Source organism: Sapajus apella, unplaced genomic scaffold (genome assembly GCF_009761245.1).
Source record: "Sapajus apella isolate SASKATOON/1434 unplaced genomic scaffold, GSC_monkey_1.0 scaffold23, whole genome shotgun sequence".
In the NCBI taxonomy this organism is placed as follows: domain Eukaryota; kingdom Metazoa; phylum Chordata; class Mammalia; order Primates; family Cebidae; genus Sapajus; species Sapajus apella.
The window spans coordinates 1,828,198-1,841,299 of NW_022436963.1; the positions used below are offsets into that span (position 1 = coordinate 1,828,198).

At 56.1% G+C, this 13,102-nt stretch overlaps 1 protein-coding gene across 3 annotated transcripts; it reads left to right on the plus strand.

Moving 5' to 3' along the window:
• The first annotated feature begins 713 nt into the window (after nucleotides 1–713).
• On the plus strand, nucleotides 714–5,755 carry GNAT1 (G protein subunit alpha transducin 1). 3 transcript variants are annotated; one of them, XM_032289915.1, is made up of 9 exons: nucleotides 714–1,013; nucleotides 2,333–2,375; nucleotides 2,465–2,606; nucleotides 2,706–2,863; nucleotides 2,947–3,075; nucleotides 3,295–3,424; nucleotides 3,702–3,855; nucleotides 3,966–4,157; nucleotides 5,525–5,755. In XM_032289915.1, exons 1-8 carry the CDS (start codon nucleotides 908–910, stop codon nucleotides 4,154–4,156), a joined length of 1,053 nt encoding a protein of 350 aa, XP_032145806.1. In that variant the 5' UTR covers nucleotides 714–907; the 3' UTR covers nucleotide 4,157; nucleotides 5,525–5,755. The 3 variants fall into 3 exon arrangements, with proteins under 3 accessions (XP_032145806.1, XP_032145805.1, XP_032145807.1); XM_032289914.1 differs by having other exon boundaries at nucleotides 715–1,013; nucleotides 4,494–5,755; XM_032289916.1 differs by lacking the exon at nucleotides 714–1,013 and adding an exon at nucleotides 1,912–2,181 and having other exon boundaries at nucleotides 4,494–5,755.
• Nucleotides 5,756–13,102: the final 7,347 nt, after the last annotated feature.

Sequence of the window (13,102 nt, forward strand, 5' to 3'; positions counted from 1 at the left end):
GGGAGGCAGAGGCGAGTAAATCATGAGATCAGAAGTTCAATACCAGCATGGCCAAGATGGTAAAACCCTATCTCTACTAAAAAAAAATTACAAAAAGTAGCCAGGCATGGTGGCAGGTGCCTGTAGTTCCAGCTACTCAGGAGGCTGAGGCAGAGAATTGCTTGAACCCAGGAGGCGGAGGTTGCAATGAGCCAAGATGGTGCCACTGCACTCAGCCTGGATGACAAAGCAAGACTCTGTCTTAAAAAAAAAAAAAAATCCCAGTCCAGAATCATCTAGCCCTTCTTAACCTCTTCCTGCGGGGTGACCCTTTGAGCCTCTACTTCCTCATTGGTAAAATGAGGCTGATGACATGGGCAACCATCCTCCAGGGCCAGTGTGAGCTTACAGCAAGATAAGGAGTGGTGCTGAGCCCGGTGCCTGGCAAGCAGCAGGTGGTCCAGGCATGCTTCTCCCAATTATGCCCTCTCACTGCCAGCCCCACCTCCATCATCCTCACCCCCAGGGCTCAAGGATCTGTCTTCCCCTTTGTCAGCCCTGCCCCTACGAACATGTCTCCCTACTCCCAGGCAGAGGTAGGGCCTCTCCTTGTGGCGGGGTGGGGGGGCAGGAGGACATCAGGGGTGCAGAGTCAGCTGTTGAGGGATTGGGGCTATGCCAGCCTGATTAGAAGGGTTGGGGGGGGCTGAGCTGGATTCACCTGTCCTTGTCTCTAATTGGCTCTTGGACACCCCCAGCCCCCAAATCCCACTAAGCAGCCCCACCAGGGCCTGCACAGGTCCGTGGAGAGCCAGTTGATTGCAGGTCCTCCTGGGGCCAGAAGGGTGCCTGGGAGGCTGGGTTCTGGGGATCCCCTCCATCCAGAAGAACCACCTGCTCACTCTGTCCCTTCGCCTGCTGCTGGACCATGGGGGCTGGGGCCAGTGCTGAGGAGAAGCACTCCAGGGAGCTGGAAAAGAAGCTGAAAGAAGACGCTGAGAAGGATGCTCGAACCGTGAAGCTGCTGCTTCTGGGTAGGGGTGTGAGCCCAGGGGTGGGGCCATCGCCACCAGGTCATTGGTCTGGAGGCAGGCAGGCAGCCCTTCTGTGAAGCAGGTGTTCCTTGGGAAGCAGTGTGAGCCTGTCACAGGGTAGGGCACAGGGTGGGAGCCCTGGCCAAGCAAGGCCGGGCCTGACAGGTGGTGTCCTAGTACCCCAAGGCTGGATATCCCATGAAGCCCCTCTCCAGATGGCTGGCTCTGCCTCAGGCGACCCACTCTCCCCAGAAGTGTGTGCCAACCACATTCTTGTACGGGTGTGTGTAAGGCCGACTCTTCTGCCGCTGGGGTTCTGCAAGCTCCCTGCAGCCTTTGGTTTGATGGGCCTGTGGGCAGTGCTCAGAAGCCAGGGGCCTCACTGGGAGCTCGTTATTGGGCTGCTCCTTTGGGAAGGGGATGGGCATAGTCCTCCTGGGAGTGGGGAGCCTCTAGGACTATCCAGATCCACAATGAACAGCCCTCAGGTGCCAGAGGGCTGTGACTGGTAGACATACAAAGCAGCCAGAGGGGCGGGCGGGTGCCGAGGCCCAGCAGGAGTAGATAAAGCTGTGTCCAACGGACCATGGGTAGTGAGGAGAGATGGGGCTGATCCAGGCCTGCCTCAAGGTCACCGACCTCTGAAGGGGAAAGAGCAGCTTCAAAAGGGCCGGGCAGGCTCCACCCACGCTACCCAGGGTCCAGTCAACCAGCTGGAGGTGGGTGAGGGACCAAGCCAGCCCCACTTCCTCCCAAGGCAGAGAGGCTAAGCCAGAAATCTCATTAACTATGCCCAACGCCCTCGCAGGGGCAGGCTCGGAAAGGATGTCAACTCTGACCTCCCTCGTACCCAAAGGCGCTAATTCCCTCTGAGCCTCTAGGAGACACCCCCATCCCTTCAGGTGAAAAGCTAGGGGTTGACCCGCCTCAAATAACCCAGTGCACGCGGTACCAGAGGCTCCCACAAGGCGGCGGTGGCGCTCCGGAATTTCTTCATTGTGTTCTCACAGCACAATGAAGGCTGCCTGGGCCGGGGTCTTGGGGCCTCCCCTGTCCCAGAACAGTTGATGTCGTTGATTCCCCTCGTTGGCTTCCCTTCTTCACTTTCCAGATATTTGCAAACCTTGTGCCGTCAGGGTGTTAGGACTTACTTTGGATGGGGAGGGAGGTAGGTGTGACTACGGGGTGCGGGCTGTTGCCCAGGCCTCTTTACTGAGGGTACACCCAGCCAACTCGGGCTGGCCCCGTCCTCCTGGCCTCCTTTCGGAGGGCGGGGGGCAGGCGGTCAGCGCAGCTCTGAGGCGCCGCCTCCCTTTCAGGTGCCGGTGAATCCGGGAAGAGCACCATCGTCAAGCAGATGAAGTGAGTGCCCCTGCCTGTCCTGAGGTCCCTCGGGCTGGGTCCTTCCCCACTTGCCCACGAGGGGCTGACCCTGCTCGCCTCGACCCCAGGATTATTCACCAGGACGGGTACTCGCTGGAAGAGTGCCTCGAGTTCATCGCCATCATCTACGGCAACACGTTGCAGTCCATCCTGGCCATCGTGCGCGCCATGACCACACTCAACATCCAATACGGAGACTCTGCACGTCAGGTGTGCCAGGAGGCGGGCTGAGCGGGCCTCTGGGGACTCGAGGCGCGCAGCTGCACCCTTGTCCCTGGCCGTCACCAGCCACTCTCACCCTGCCCCCAGGACGACGCCCGGAAGCTGATGCACATGGCGGACACCATCGAGGAGGGCACGATGCCCAAGGAGATGTCGGACATCATCCAGCGGCTGTGGAAGGACTCCGGTATCCAGGCCTGTTTTGAGCGCGCCTCGGAGTACCAGCTCAACGACTCGGCGGGCTAGTGAGCGCGCGGGCAGCGCGGGGCGCGGGGTGCCGGGGGGACCCTTCACGCCTCCCCACCCACCACGGCCCGGTCTCCCGCAGCTATCTCTCCGATCTGGAGCGCCTGGTAACCCCGGGCTACGTACCCACCGAGCAAGACGTACTGCGCTCGCGAGTCAAGACTACGGGCATCATCGAGACGCAGTTCTCCTTCAAGGACCTCAACTTCCGGTACGACTCGCGTGCTAGCCCGGGAGGTCACTGCCCCAGGCCCGGTCCCGCCCCGGGGATCCCATCCCTCCTATAGGCCCTGCCCCTTCCCGGATACCCCGGCAGCAAAAAGGGTGCTAGTCCCAGCGGAGAGGTCCCCGACCAGCACTGGGGGAGGGGATGCCTGCGGGCAAGCCCAGGGGGCCTGGGGCGCGGGTTCAGGCCCCCCCGGCCCCGCAGGATGTTCGATGTGGGCGGGCAGCGCTCTGAGCGCAAGAAGTGGATCCACTGCTTCGAGGGCGTGACCTGCATCATCTTCATCGCGGCGCTGAGCGCCTACGACATGGTGCTGGTGGAGGACGACGAAGTGGTGCGTGCCAGGCAGGGTCTGTGTTCCAGGGGCGAGGTGGAGCTGCTTGCCCCTGTAGGCAGAGACCGCGCGCTGGGCGGGGGGAGGGCCCGAGAGGCGAGGCCGGTCCGGGGCGGCCTGAGGAGGCCGGGAGGCGTTCAGCAGGCCCACCTGGGGCAGTGCAGGACACCCTCTGCGAGCCAGCTGAGCGGGAAGCCCGGCGCGGCCGGGAGCCCAGAGAGCAGGGGCTGCGGGTCGGACGCGGCCCCTGGTGCCCGACAGCCACTGCCCTCCTCAGAACCGCATGCACGAGAGCCTGCACCTGTTCAACAGCATCTGCAACCACCGCTACTTCGCCACGACGTCCATTGTGCTCTTTCTCAACAAGAAGGACGTCTTCTCCGAGAAGATCAAGAAGGCGCACCTCAGCATCTGCTTCCCGGACTACGACGGTGAGACACCCGTACGGCCGCCAGGCGGCGCCCCCGCCCCACGATCGCGGCACGCGTCCCCCGCGCCGGGAAGGAACAGCTGGGCCGAGTGAGAGCTCCCGCCCCCGCAGGGCCCAACACCTACGAGGACGCCGGCAACTACATCAAGGTGCAGTTCCTGGAGCTCAACATGCGGCGCGACGTGAAGGAGATCTATTCCCACATGACGTGCGCCACCGACACGCAGAACGTCAAATTTGTCTTCGACGCTGTCACCGACATCATCATCAAGGAGAACCTCAAAGACTGCGGCCTCTTCTGAGGTGGGTCTCGGCCCTCTCCAGCGCCTCGCCTCAATATCCCAGATCCTCCCCAGCTCCCCACCCCACGCCAACGCCCTGGCGCCTCACCTTCAAATTCCGGTGCCCACTGCCTCCAGGCTCCACCCCAGCACCTCAGGCTCCACCCACAGCCAGAGGCTCCGCTCCCCCACCAGAGGCCCCGCCCCACTCACACAAGTCCCACCCATTGAATTTCTTTTGGCCCCGCCCTAAGGCCTCAGGTGTCACAGCTTCCAGGGCCGCCCCCAACACGCAATGCCTAAACCCATTTAATTTGTGTCTCAGGGATGCTGACTCAGTTTCCTTTGCTCTTCACAGCTGCCTGAATTCATGCGTGTCAGTTGCCCCGAGACCCGATAGCCCTAGCTGCCTTGCAGCCCCAGCCCTCAGGACCATATCAGCCCCCAGGACTCCTGGGCCCCAGCCTGCCACCTCATCAAAGCCCTGAGCCCTGCTAGCTTTGAGGCCCGGACCCTCCTCCATACCTCCCACAGTCTCCCAGCGTCCCATGCCCCCAACCCCAGCCCTGCCCTTCACTGCCTGGCTGCACTGGCCTCTAGGACTCACAGCAGCCAGCCCTAGCTAGGAATGGGCAGGACTTGGGCAGCTGAAGCTCTCCGTGACTCAGCAGTGCCCAACTGACCAATCTCCCGCAGCTTTCCTGCCTCTGGGGGCCCACGACTCACCTGGTGGGTCTGGGCTCAGCAAACAGCCCTCCCTCCCAGCGTTTCATCAAAGACAGAGGATATCCCTCCCACACACAGGCCAGCTGCTCACCCTGCCACCTCCATGTGACAAGTTTGGCACCTATCTACCCAGGACCAGTGACTGTCCCTCCCAGCACCCTCCAAAGGGTCCAGAGTCCAAGCTAGCTCTGGCCTGTACAGTCTCCACATAAACAAATTAGTGGGGAGGGGGCAGATCTGGGGGTCCTTGGGTGCCAGAGTGAGACACAGCAGGACCCTTCCCCAAATACCAGGTTCAGAGCAACCCCCAGCCCCTCCTCCAGCAGGATCTGCTCGTTGGACACCAGATCCTTGGACAGAGGTCCTTGGACGCCAGATCCACATGCCGCTTCCCCACACACACATAGTGTCCCTGGCTGACTGGACAACAGGATGGTCTATTAAGGGAGGGTACTGTTGACACCAGCTATGGCCAATAACCAGGCTGTCCTGAGGGGTGGCTGGGGACAGAGTCCAGCTCCCATTGATCAGCCCAGACAGAGGACTCAGGATAGGACAAAGGCCCTGGCTGTGCCCAAAAGGATCCACCTCAGGTGGGGTTACAAGCAAGCCCAGGTGACCCTCTTGTCTCTGCCAGCAGCTTCTCTTCCTCCCTCCATTCAGGGTTCCCTGCAGGGGAAGCGGAGAGCCATGGCTGAACTATCAGGGACAAAGGCCCATGTCCCCACATCCCTGCTCCCTCCTTCTTCATCCAGCACCAAATCTTTGTTTATGCCCACGGGCCAGGGCCTGTGCTGCAGTCGGGGACAAGGGGCTTCCGTCTGGCAAGGCTGGGGCACAATTTATACTCCCTCAGCTAGACGCACACACTCAGCAATAAACCTTTGCATCCAGCCCCAGCTGTCCTTTCTTGGTGGAGGGCTTAATTATCACAAGTCATGGGCATTTATTAAGTGCCCAGTGCTGGGCTGGGCATGAAGTGGGAAGATGGCCTCTCCCAGGAAGAAGTGCCTGGTCTGACAAGGTGGGGCACTCTTGTGGGTATGGGACCAATTCATGGCTCTTGACAGGGGTTGAGGAGAGAGGAGCTGCGGAAAAGTTTCACAGGGACAGTCTTAGATCAAGAGGGAGTTTCGAGGTGGAGGCCCATTCTGGCAGGGACAGTAGTATATACCAACCCTAGAAATATGGGCTCACAGCCACAGGAGTTCAGTGGAGCAAGAGCAGGGGAGGTGAGACGTGGAGAGGTGCCCAAAGCCAGTAGGAGGCCCTGGGCTTTCTCAGAAGGTGATGGAGAGTCTTGAAAGCCCTTGAAGCAGGAACAAAATTGCAGGGCTGGGATTAGGGTGAGGCAAGTGAGGCACACTCACCTCGGGTGCAAAATTTAAGGCAATACCAAAAAATTTAGTAACCAAGATAAATAATAATATTAGCATAATATTTTAAAAAGTCAAAATGAATGCAAAACCCCAAAGAACAAAATATCAAAATCCAACAGAGGATCCAACAGAGGCATGCTAAGACATATTGGGGCTTGGAGCAAAAGGAAACTATTTGTTGCTATGTATGTTTTTAGGGGTTTTTTTTTTTGTGTGTGCCAGTTTTAAAAATACTTGTATCAAAAGGTTTACTATCTTAACCACTTGCCAGTGTACAGTTTGGCGGTGTTAAGTACATTCATAATGTTATACAACCACCACAGCTGTTCATCTCCAGAACGCCTTTCCTCTTGTAAAACGGAAACTCTGTGCCTATGAAACAATAACCCCCCCATCCCTACCTTCCCCCCAGCTCCTGGCGCCCACCATTCTACTTTCTGTCTCTGTGAATGTGACTGCTCTAAGTGCCTCAGACGTGTGGATCCCCGTAGTCTTTGTCTTTTCGTGACTAGCTTATTTCACTTAGCATCGTGTCTTCAAGGTTTATCCCTGTGTAGCATGTCAAAATCTCCTTCCCTTTTTTTTTTCTAATTTAATTAATTTATTTATTTGAGACGGAGTCTTGGTCTGTTGCCCAGGCTAGAGTGCGGTGACACAATCTCTGCTCACTGCAACATCTGCCTCCTGGGTTCAAGCAATTCTCCTGCCTCAGCCTCCCAAGTAGTTGGGATTACAGGTGCCCACCACCATGCCCAGCTAATTTTTGCGTTTTTAGTAGAGACAGGGTTTCACCATGTTGGCCAGGTGGTCTCAAACCCCTGACCTTGTGATCTGCCCACATCATCCTCCCAAAGTGCTGGGATCACAGGCGTGAGCCACCATGCCCGGCCAGAATCTCCTTCCTTTTTAAGGCTGAATAATATTCCATTGTATATATTCCACATTTTGTTTATTCATTCATCTATTGATGAATGGTGCCTTTTGGTTGTTGTGAATAATGCTGCTATGAATATGGGTATACAAATATCTCTCCCACCACCAGCCTCTGTTTTTTATTATTTTTTATTATCTTGCCAGAAATGGAACTGGCAAATCATATGGTGAATCCTTTTTTTTTTTTTTGAGACTGAGTCTCAGTCTGTCACCAGGCTGGAGTGCAGCCTGAGCCTCCGCCTCCTGGGTTGAAGTGATTCTCCTGCCTCAGCCTCCCGAGTAGCTGGGACTACAGGCATGTGTCACTATGCCCAGCTAATTTTTATATTTTTAGTAGAAATGGGGTTTCACCATGTGGGTCAGGATGGTCTCCATCTCTTGACCTCATGATCCGCCCACCTTGGCCTCCCAAAGAGCTGGGATTACAGCCTTGAGCTGCTGCGCCTGGCCTATTTTTAATATTTTTAGGAAAAATTTCCATAGCAGCTGTACCATTTTACATTACATCCTTGTGAACTCTTGTTATTTTCTGAGTTTTGTTTTGTTTCGTTTGAGCAGAGTCTCGCTCTGTCATCCAGGCTGGACTGCAGTGGTGCAATCTCAGCTAACTGCAAACTTCACCTCCCAGATTCAAGTAATTCTCCTGTCTCAGCTTCCTGAACAGCAGAGACCACAGTGGCATGACACCACACCTGGCTAATTTTATTTATTTATTTATTTTTTGAGATAGAGTTTCACCCTTGTTGCCCAGGCTGGAGTACAATGACGCATTCTCAGCTCACGGCAAGCTCCTTCCTCCTGGGTTCAAGTGATTCTCCTGCTTCAGCCTCCTGAGTAGCTGGGATTACAGGCGTGGGCCACCATGCCCCACTAATTTTGTATTTTTAGTAGAAACGGGGTTTATTTATTCTTTTTTTACTCCAATAGAACCCGAGGGGTTTCTCCATGTTGGTCAGGCTGGTCTCAAACTCCCAATCTCAGGTGATCCGCCTGCCTCGGTCTCTCAAAGTGCTCGGATTACAGGTGTGAGCCACTGCATCCAGCCTCAATTTTTGTATTTTTAGTAGAGACGAGGTTTCACCACATTGGTTAGGCTGATCTTGAACTCCTGACCTCAGGTGATCCATGTGCCTCAGCCTCCCAAAGTGCTGGGATTACAGGTGTGAGCCACTGCGCCCAGCCTGTTTTGTTTTTTTTTTTAATAGTAGTATCGCATGGTGGTTTTGATTTGCATTTTCCTACTACTTAGTGATGTTGAATAGCTTTTCCTGTGCTTATATCAGCCATCTGTATCTCTTCTTTGGAGAAATGTCTATTCAAGTCCTTTGCCCATTTTTGAATTAACTTATTTTAATGTTGTTGAGTCTTAGAGGTTTTCTACATATTCTGGAGAATAATTCCTTAACAGAGATAGGATTTGCTTTTTTTTTCTCATTCTATGGGTTGCCTTTTAAACTGTTTTATGTATTTTTAATGGTCAATTTTTTCCCAGAATATTAAATAGTTGAAAAACTTGAAAAAGTAGATATGTTAAAAGTCACATTATTTTAAGGTTAAATATTTTATTTATAACTTAAACAGAATTTCTTATAATTCTATTTTCCTGGCTTTAATGGAAACAAAAGTCACCAATAATATTTTCAAATTCTGATTTTTGAAAAAATAATTATTAAAAATTTTCATTAAGGCCGGGCACGGTAGCTCATGCCTATGATCCCAGCACTTTGGAAAGCTGAAGGGGAAGGATTACCTGAGGTCAGGAATTCGAGACCAGCCTGGCCAACATGGTGAAACCCCATCTTTACTAAAAACAGAAAAATTAGCCAGGCGTGGTGGCACACACCTGTAGTTCCAGCTACTCGGGAGGCTGAGGCAAGTGAATTGCTGGAGCCTGGAGGCAGATTGCAGTGAGATTGTGCCAATGCACTGGGCAACAGAGGAAGACTCTGTCTCAAAAAAAAAATTTTTTTTTTTCATTAAAACATGTATATAGGGGGACATATTTTTCCTGGGAGCCAGTGTGAGTGTGGAGGAGGAGAGGAATGGGGCTGGGGTCCCCATGAGGCATAGGTTATGTCTCCGTTATCTGACAGGACGTAGGGCTGCAGGGCGAGAGGCTCAGTGACAGGGGTTGCGGTCTGAGTGGTTGACCACGCACAGGCAACGCCCCCACCAAGCTGGTATTGTGGAGGGTTGTTGGATGGGCTGAGTTTACAGGACCAGCAGTGCCTGGGGGAGATGCCCAGGAGGCCGACTGATACTCAGTGCTGGGCAGAAAGCTGAGTGTAGGTGGCATCCTCAATGTCCAGGTGGTGGGGAGTTATGAGCCTGTGGGAGGCTGGAGAGGGGAGCGTGAAGGCACCCAGGCTGAGCACAGGAAGAACACTGGCTGGGGTTGGGAGCCCCATGCCCATGTGGGCAGTGATATCGGCGCTGCTCAGAAGCCTGTGCATCGCAGGGATTCTGGCCAGTGGTGCAAGACCCCTGCTGAGTGCTGTTGGCCCGGCTGAGCCGAGGCTGTTCATCTCTACTAAGGACCCACTCCCCACACAGTTTGCTAGAGTGAGGTGGGACACAGATAGTGACAGAGGGAGGTAGTGGGCACAGGATAGGAGGCCTTGAGGAGCTGGAAGTGTTAGGTTTGAGAGGGAGGAAGCATCAGGAGAGGTGACCTATGGTGCCTTCCCCATAGCTGCCTTGTCTTGGCAGAAAGGTCATGTGCTCCCCGGCCTTCCTGGGCAAGGGACAGAAGAGCCCCAACATGCAGGGGCTGGACCCTGCCCTCAGGGAGTCCCGTTGCACACATGGTTCTGACCCTGGGGCCTGGGATTCAGGGCCGGTACTCCTGGATCCTGTGAGCTGGGGATGTTGCCTGGCGATGGCCAGCAAGTGTGGAGGGGCCCTGAGTCTCCCAGCCTGAAACCTGTTTGGCCCTGCTTACCACACCAGTGTAATTACACCCTAAGGAGCAGGATCAATGGGTACCTGATGCCTGATTCACAGTCCAGGGCAGAGGATCAGAGAGCACTGGCCCAGAGTCAGCATAGTGGCCACACCCCAGTCTTATAGGTTGGGGGGCATTTACTGTGGGCACCTCCAGCCACCACCATCCATGACCTACAACCTCAAGGTGCCCCTGAGGGCCCCCACAGCCTTCAGCTCTGGCTCTGGCGGGACTAGCCTGGCCCGGCCACCTACCAGAGATTAGACAAGCCTGGTGGACGGTTAATGCCGCTGACGTCAGGGCCTGGCTGGGTGGCCACTGGGGGTTTAGGCCCTCCCCACAGGCAGTAGCACAGTCCATGTGACCAGGGCTCATTAAGCCGCTTCAGTGGCCAGAGAAGCTGGGGGCCAGATCTCAGGAGAGAGAGGGCAGGCACGTCAGAGCTGTGGGGACCAGGCCTTAGCCATGAGGTCACCAGCTCTGGGGGCCCAGGCTGGGGAACAGCTGGGTAGGGGGGTTGCTTATGTGTCCCCTCCATACTTCTACACCCTGTCTTGTGACACTAAAGCCCTGTTCATGCCCAAAGAGGAGCCTTGCAGGCACCAAACTGAGCAGAGCAGAGTCAGCAGCTGGGGTGTGGGTACACAGCCCTGAAGTGTGGGTGTGAGAACCACTTTTTCCTGTGAGGATTTCAAAACCCCAATCATGAGCCCAGAAGAAGCATGCTGCACTGCACACAGCCCTCTGTCCACTAGGGCTAGCCTGACACCCATGCTCCTTGCCCTCTGGCCCAGCTGCTTCCTCCATCCAGAGTGCCCTTCCCTCCCCACCCTGGCGTGTGCCTTTCCTCCTCTTGCAGAGCAAGGAGGGCTGCTTCTCCATCAGGCTCTCATTGATCTGTGCCCTCCAACCTGGCAGGCGCTTTCCCATTGAGACCACCTGGAGATTGCACTTGGAGACACGGGCTGGGGCTGGGGCTGTGTGGGTAGGGTGGCAAGAGCAGTAAGTGTTGGACTAGCTGGCTCTTCTTGGTGTCTCAGGCAGGGTTCACAGAGGTGGTCTATGCGGGTGATGAAGGACAAGTAGGAGTTTGCCAAGGAGGTGGGACAGGGTAGGGAACCTTCAGCCCTGGGAAGCACGAGGGCAGAGGCACAGGAGCATGAAGGCTGGCGAGTTCTGCGAACAGCAGGAATGTGTACAGTGTGGCCAGCTGGGCTGAGGGGAGGTGGAGAGGCCTGCTGGGAGCAGGTGGGGGGATATGAGGGAGGCCAGCCAGGTGTGGGGGCAGGAGTTGCAGGGGATCAGAGGAGTCAGAGTACACAGATGCTGGGCTCTGGAAGGGCCGCGTTGGAGGCAAAGATGGGACATCACTTTTGGAGACAGTCTTGGGGCACTGTGTGGACAGCGTGTCAGCAGAGGTGGTGGCATGGTGAGAAGAGATGGCCTAGCTGGAGGCTTAGAGTTCATGACTAGAGAGGGAGGAGGAGAGCCAAGGGCTATCAGGGCCCTGGAAGGAGGATCTGAGCAATCCTGAAACCCTGAGTTCTGCTTCACGGGTCTGGCAGACCCTCTCGGGTCTGGGTTTAAGTTTGTGGTGATGGGGCAGTGGAGGTCGGGACTGGGCTGAAGCCTGGGATAACCCTTCCCCTATCCTCCACCCCATGAGGCTGCCCCAACCCTGGGGTTGCTGGGATGGATATTCCCTCCAGCCTCTGGGAGAAGGCGACCAGCAGCTCTCAGAGCCACATCCTAGCTGTCCAGCTGTCCGGCCACCACAGGCTGGGCTGGGAGATTCGGCAGGTGGTGGGAAAGGCCTCTGAGCTGTGTTTGCCCTGGCTGGGGCCCAGGCCTAGCAACAACAAACAGCCAGCCCCTCCCCCAGCCTGGCCACAACTGGCCTGACCCAGGGACCCCACATCATACCCAACTCTGGGCCTCCCACAGCAGCCCAGCCCAGCCAACCCCTGCTTCTTCCAGTCTGGATTGAGGACCCCAACACCCACATTGCCAGGTGACCTTGAGCCAGCCCTGGCTCCTCAGGAACTGCCAGTGGGAGCCACCAGCCCTTGGCAAATGGCTCCTGTGAGCATCCAGGGTGTCTGCAGGTGGGAGGGTAAGAGGTGGGAGGCAGGCCTGAGGCCCTAGTCAGCACCTCTTCTATATGGCTCTGTCCCAAGGCAGAACCATCCCCTTTTGGAGGGTGGGAGTCAAGGTGAGCTCTGATCTGGGGATAGTATCAGTCCAGACCAGGAGTGAAAGGCAGCCCTTTCCCATTTTTCAGCTACCAGCTGGGCAGAAGTTCGGGTGGCTTGAGGTTTTCAGGGTTTGCCACCATCCCAATGCCTTTATCTCTAGCCCTGCCAGCCAGAGCTAAGCCCCCTGCCTGGGCTCACACCTTCCCCTTCACCCATTCCCCCAGCCATTGGAATGGGTGAAGGAGAAAAAGACAGCCATTTCCGTGTGACAGAGGGAAACTGAGGTATGCCAGGGCTTGGCTGTGGTGATTCTGTGAGTCAGCAGGAGAGAATCCTGGAGTCCTGACTCCCAGCCCAGGGCAGAGGGGGGGTCGGGCATGTCCTCTGAGGGCATTTCCCCACACTGGGAAGCGGGACAGGCATGACACAGAGAAGACCAGCTTGGATAGGAACAGCAGAGGACATGAGATTAATCGGATCAGAGTCAGTGGCTGAGAAGCAAGGGGCACAGCTGTTCTGGGAATCCCCCCAGTTCACCCCAAAGCTTAGTGTCTTCCCCCAGCTTTCCAGTGGCTGAACCTGGGACCTTAACACCCACCACCCGCTGCTGAGCACCAGGACCCTGTGTGGAGAGTAGGCAGGGGTGAGATAGGAGCCCCCAGCCAAGAATGGGGCCATCCTAAAACCCCTGTCCCCAGGGCACCAAATCCCAGGCCCCTTCTTGGGGGCAGGCAGAGGGCTGTCTCCTAAACCTTCAAAATAAGGACGGGGGTCATGGTTGGGGGCCCCA